We start from the raw sequence: 1,866 nt of genomic DNA on the forward strand, positions 1-1,866 counted from the left end.
ACAGCAGATGCTAATGCAGTCAAGGTGTAAGACGAAGTTCGTAATTCTTGGTAATTCTTGGGGTGGTTGTCCGTCACATATTACGAAACAATATTCGTTTGTGACTACAACCACTTCGATAATTTGTGCGAGGTAAGAAAAACATATCCATCAGATACTGAATCATTGCGAATATCGTGCACAGGTATGTACAATACGCACCCCTTCTTACCTTGGAAAAATATATATCACCGTAAATAATACGCGCAGATTTCTGACGAAGTTGGCAAAACGTAGAAACTATAATTGAGTGATAATATTGCGTATTCAATAGCTCTACCCAGGCCCGTAGCCAGACTTGACAGTTTGGAAGGGCCGTAGCCAGACTTGACTGTCCAGAGGAGCCGTAGCCAGACTTGAACTCACGGCAAATGTGATGTTATATCACCACAATACGAGTGTTTGTATATCATATAGTACTTACATCAGCGGTAAACGCCAGGATCAGATTGTCCGCCAGACCTTTAGCTTCTAAAGCATCAGTTACATTCTTAAACGCTTCATCCATAGCTGATACCATTCCTACCGGGGATCAGAACGGTCGTGATAAACAAGGTCGATTGTGGACAAATGCTGGCTATCAATGGAAGAGGCTAGGCGAGTGTGTATCGTTCAAGAGAGGTTTCAAATTGAAGAAAACTTGCGTATTACATAAGGGGTGTGGAATAGGAAAATACACAATATAACATAATCAACTTAAGAATATTCCGTTTTCTGACGTTTAATTCGTCTAAATAGAGATCGTAGATTAAAATTAGATATGGTATAACTAGTTTGCTGGTTCAAGTTTGAAATGGTATCTAAACGACTTTTAAATATGAAGATTAGAAATCTACCTACCAGAATATATTCTACGGTCGTTGTCCTTGATATGTGAATACATATTTTCATACTGTTTAGGTACCTACAATGATATAAATAATTACTTAATAACCATTCTGTTGAGACAACCATGAGATCAATTTGCAAACAAATCAACTCGTATTCAACCAAAGGTATATTCTCAGACCCAAGAAAATATTAGAGATATGCTTCGTGATACAGATTGTCTACACTGATGTGAAATTAATAAAAAAAAAACACAAGTACTACCGATCCGAACTGCACAAAGAAACCCGAAATCCAAACAACATTTTGGCGAAACATTAGTAGCAGAAGTTAATGAACCCAAAATACTGTTTTTACCAGAAATTTCCCAACCGCTGCCAAAAAATATATTGTTTACACACCCATATCCTATTCGAAGACTAATACATCTATCACTGTTAAAACTAGGAAATAACCAACCTCTACTGGGAAATGGACGTTTTGAAATGGAAGATACAGGAATAAAGGTTTGGTGGCGTCGTGGTTGTTGATTATATCTACAGCTCTTTCAGTAAACAGATTCTGTAATACAGGAAAGAAATTGGAGGAACAGTCACGACAAGAGGCCTTAAACGAATGGCAGAAATCCCTTGAGGCCGAAGCAAACAGATTTTAGATGGCCTGTGATTAATTTTCAGCATATGGAAGGCTTGATTTTCACTTTAAAATAAAACCTATTGCAGGCTTGCGGGGGTGGGGGCATGGTCCAATAAACCATCCCCTAAATACAACACTGACCGCCAGATAAAATCGATCCAGAAATATTAGAAAGCTAGGGCATACTCAACAGACTATTTTTAAACTGTGGCATCCATGCCAAGCACTCAAACATTATAGAAATTCAACTCGTGAAGTTTGGCTAAAAATTGAAAATTCGAATAGGTACATATCGGATTCAGTCGGATAGAGAACTACTAAATAAGTTATTTTACTTACAGTAGAATATGTGTCTCGGTCGTA

General features: G+C 37.7%; 1 protein-coding gene across 1 annotated transcript in view; it reads right to left on the bottom strand.

Annotated features, from left to right (window-relative positions):
- Window positions 1-463: 463 nt before the first annotated feature.
- LOTGIDRAFT_176607 (hypothetical protein) overlaps window positions 464-1,866 on the bottom strand; it is a gene marked incomplete at both ends in the record, with an annotated part of 3,636 nt that continues 2,233 nt past the window's right edge. Inside the window, 3 exons of the mRNA XM_009054757.1 lie at window positions 464-561; window positions 880-943; window positions 1,327-1,428. Of these exons, the coding sequence (XP_009053005.1) occupies window positions 464-561; window positions 880-943; window positions 1,327-1,428 (264 nt within the window). The remainder of the gene's footprint in view (window positions 562-879; window positions 944-1,326; window positions 1,429-1,866) is intronic.

Source organism: Lottia gigantea (assembly GCF_000327385.1).
Source record: "Lottia gigantea unplaced genomic scaffold LOTGIsca_2230, whole genome shotgun sequence".
NCBI lineage: Eukaryota > Metazoa > Mollusca > Gastropoda > Lottiidae > Lottia > Lottia gigantea.